The following is a 1642-nucleotide window of genomic DNA, read 5'->3' as shown; positions in this document are numbered from 1 at the left end:
AAAAAAAAAAAAAAAAAAAAAAAAGTGCCTCCAGACTCCAGATATACCAGGGCACCCAGCAAAGCTGGCCTTTGGGTACACAGCCACTGTCCTCCTTATGGAGATGTTAGGATCTACCCATTGGACTAACCAGTGTAGCCCTTCTTGAGGTCCAAGCTCCAGGCACCCTGTCCTCTGCAGTTTGAGAAGCTGGGTCCTGTTGCCAAGAGTGTAGGCCCTGAGCCTCCTGTGTCCTCAGGCTCAGCCACAGGAACCACCACACCTCCCCCTTTTCTTGTTCCTTTGCTACTGGGGTTTGCTCTGCTAGAAATTCCTTCCCTGCTGCCCAGCAAACTCTCCCACACCCTTGAGAGTTCCTCCCCAAAACCACTTCCAGGAAGTGCTCCCCCTCAGCCCAGTTTTGGATCTTCAGGGTACCTGGTAGTACAGCAATAACCAGGACTCCTGTTTCATCTGGGCCAAATGCCCAGAGCCAGGGCTCCCTGAGGTCTATCACAGCTGCTACCAGACGAGCTGATCAGCAGAGTGTAGAAGGTCCTACTGCCCCTATTCCCCAGTCGCGCATGGAGGTCACAGGTGCTGGCACCTGGCAGCAACTGGGGCAGAACCTTGGCAGGGCTGAGCCTACGGATGAGGTGCCTGCAGAGTGGTCCCCTAGGTAGAACAGGGCAATAGTGATGAGGGAACCCACAACCACGCTGCTGCTCCAGAAAGTGCAGGGGGCCTGACACATGAAAGCCCAGGGAGTCCCCCAGCCCACTTGGCCTGCACAGCCTTGGCCAGTGTTCTGAGGACCCAAGCTGGATGTTCAGGTCAAGGCCCCAGGAAATGTGGTCCAGCCTTGATGAGTTGGTCCTCTGGGCCTTGATGAGCCACCTCCCTGGTGGTTGGGCAGGCTGATTCTGCCCTGACCCTCAAGACAGCAGTCCCCACCCCAAACATTAGGTCCTGGGCTCAGCAAGCAGCCTGACCCTCAGGTAGATGGGCAGCTGGTCCAATTCTCTTGGGGTAGCATGGCGAGGAAGGGGTGCCTTCCACAGCCCATCCTGTCCCAGGCCTGGAATCTCTAGGTCAACCCCAGGCTGCCATACCAGTGCCTATAGAGGAGAGTACTCCCCGCAGGATCAGCCAAGTGGAAACCTCCAGATAGGGAAAACTAGAAACGACAAGGAAACAGCAGGCCACATCTTCAGGACAGCCCCCTGGGGAGGGCACAGCAGCTAAGCACAAACCAAGTTCAAATTCATAAGAACCAACTGCATCTCAGTAGAGCAAGGGGTGGGCAGGTGGGGGCTCTAGGGTGGGCTTTCCTTGCCCACAGTCCACAGCAGGGTCCCCAGCCAGAGAGTGGGTCAGGGTCCAGCCTGGGGCACCACAATCATGAGGAGGCCTGGGAGACCCCCAGGAAAGCCAGGGATCCTCCATATGACAGACAGGACCCGCCAAGCTCAGCGGGCCCTAGAGCGCGCAGAAAGGGCCCGTGTCGTGGCGCTTGGGCCTGCGCACGCCCTGGATGACCACCCCAGGAACAGAGGGGAAGCGCGAGTCGTAGCAGTCCTCCACGTAGTAGGCGGCCGGAGCAGGAGTGCAAGCTGCAGAGAGAAGGTCTGGGAGCCCACGGGCGCGGCCCGGCCCACACCTG

General features: G+C 58.3%; 2 protein-coding genes across 2 annotated transcripts in view; both read right to left on the bottom strand.

Annotated features, from left to right (window-relative positions):
• The window catches only part of Nelfb (negative elongation factor complex member B), a 22213-nt gene extending 21760 nt beyond the window's left edge, over nt 1–453 (bottom strand). Inside the window, exon 1 of the mRNA XM_019205198.2 lies at nt 418–453. Within this exon, the coding sequence (XP_019060743.2) occupies nt 418–453 (36 nt within the window). The remainder of the gene's footprint in view (nt 1–417) is intronic.
• Nucleotides 454–1373: 920 nt separating this feature from the next.
• The window catches only part of Stpg3 (sperm-tail PG-rich repeat containing 3), a 1663-nt gene continuing 1394 nt past the window's right edge, over nt 1374–1642 (bottom strand). Inside the window, exon 4 of the mRNA XM_010608946.3 lies at nt 1374–1639. Coding sequence (XP_010607248.1) covers nt 1459–1639 — 181 coding nt within the window. The 3' untranslated portion in view covers nt 1374–1458. The remainder of the gene's footprint in view (nt 1640–1642) is intronic.

The sequence above is a fragment of the Fukomys damarensis genome, unplaced genomic scaffold (assembly GCF_012274545.1).
Source record: "Fukomys damarensis isolate Sample0158 unplaced genomic scaffold, DMR_v1.0_HiC HiC_scaffold_36, whole genome shotgun sequence".
In the NCBI taxonomy this organism is placed as follows: Eukaryota; Metazoa; Chordata; class Mammalia; order Rodentia; family Bathyergidae; genus Fukomys; species Fukomys damarensis.
Note: the sequence above shows the minus strand (reverse complement) of the source record. Positions and strands in the feature narration are given on the sequence as shown.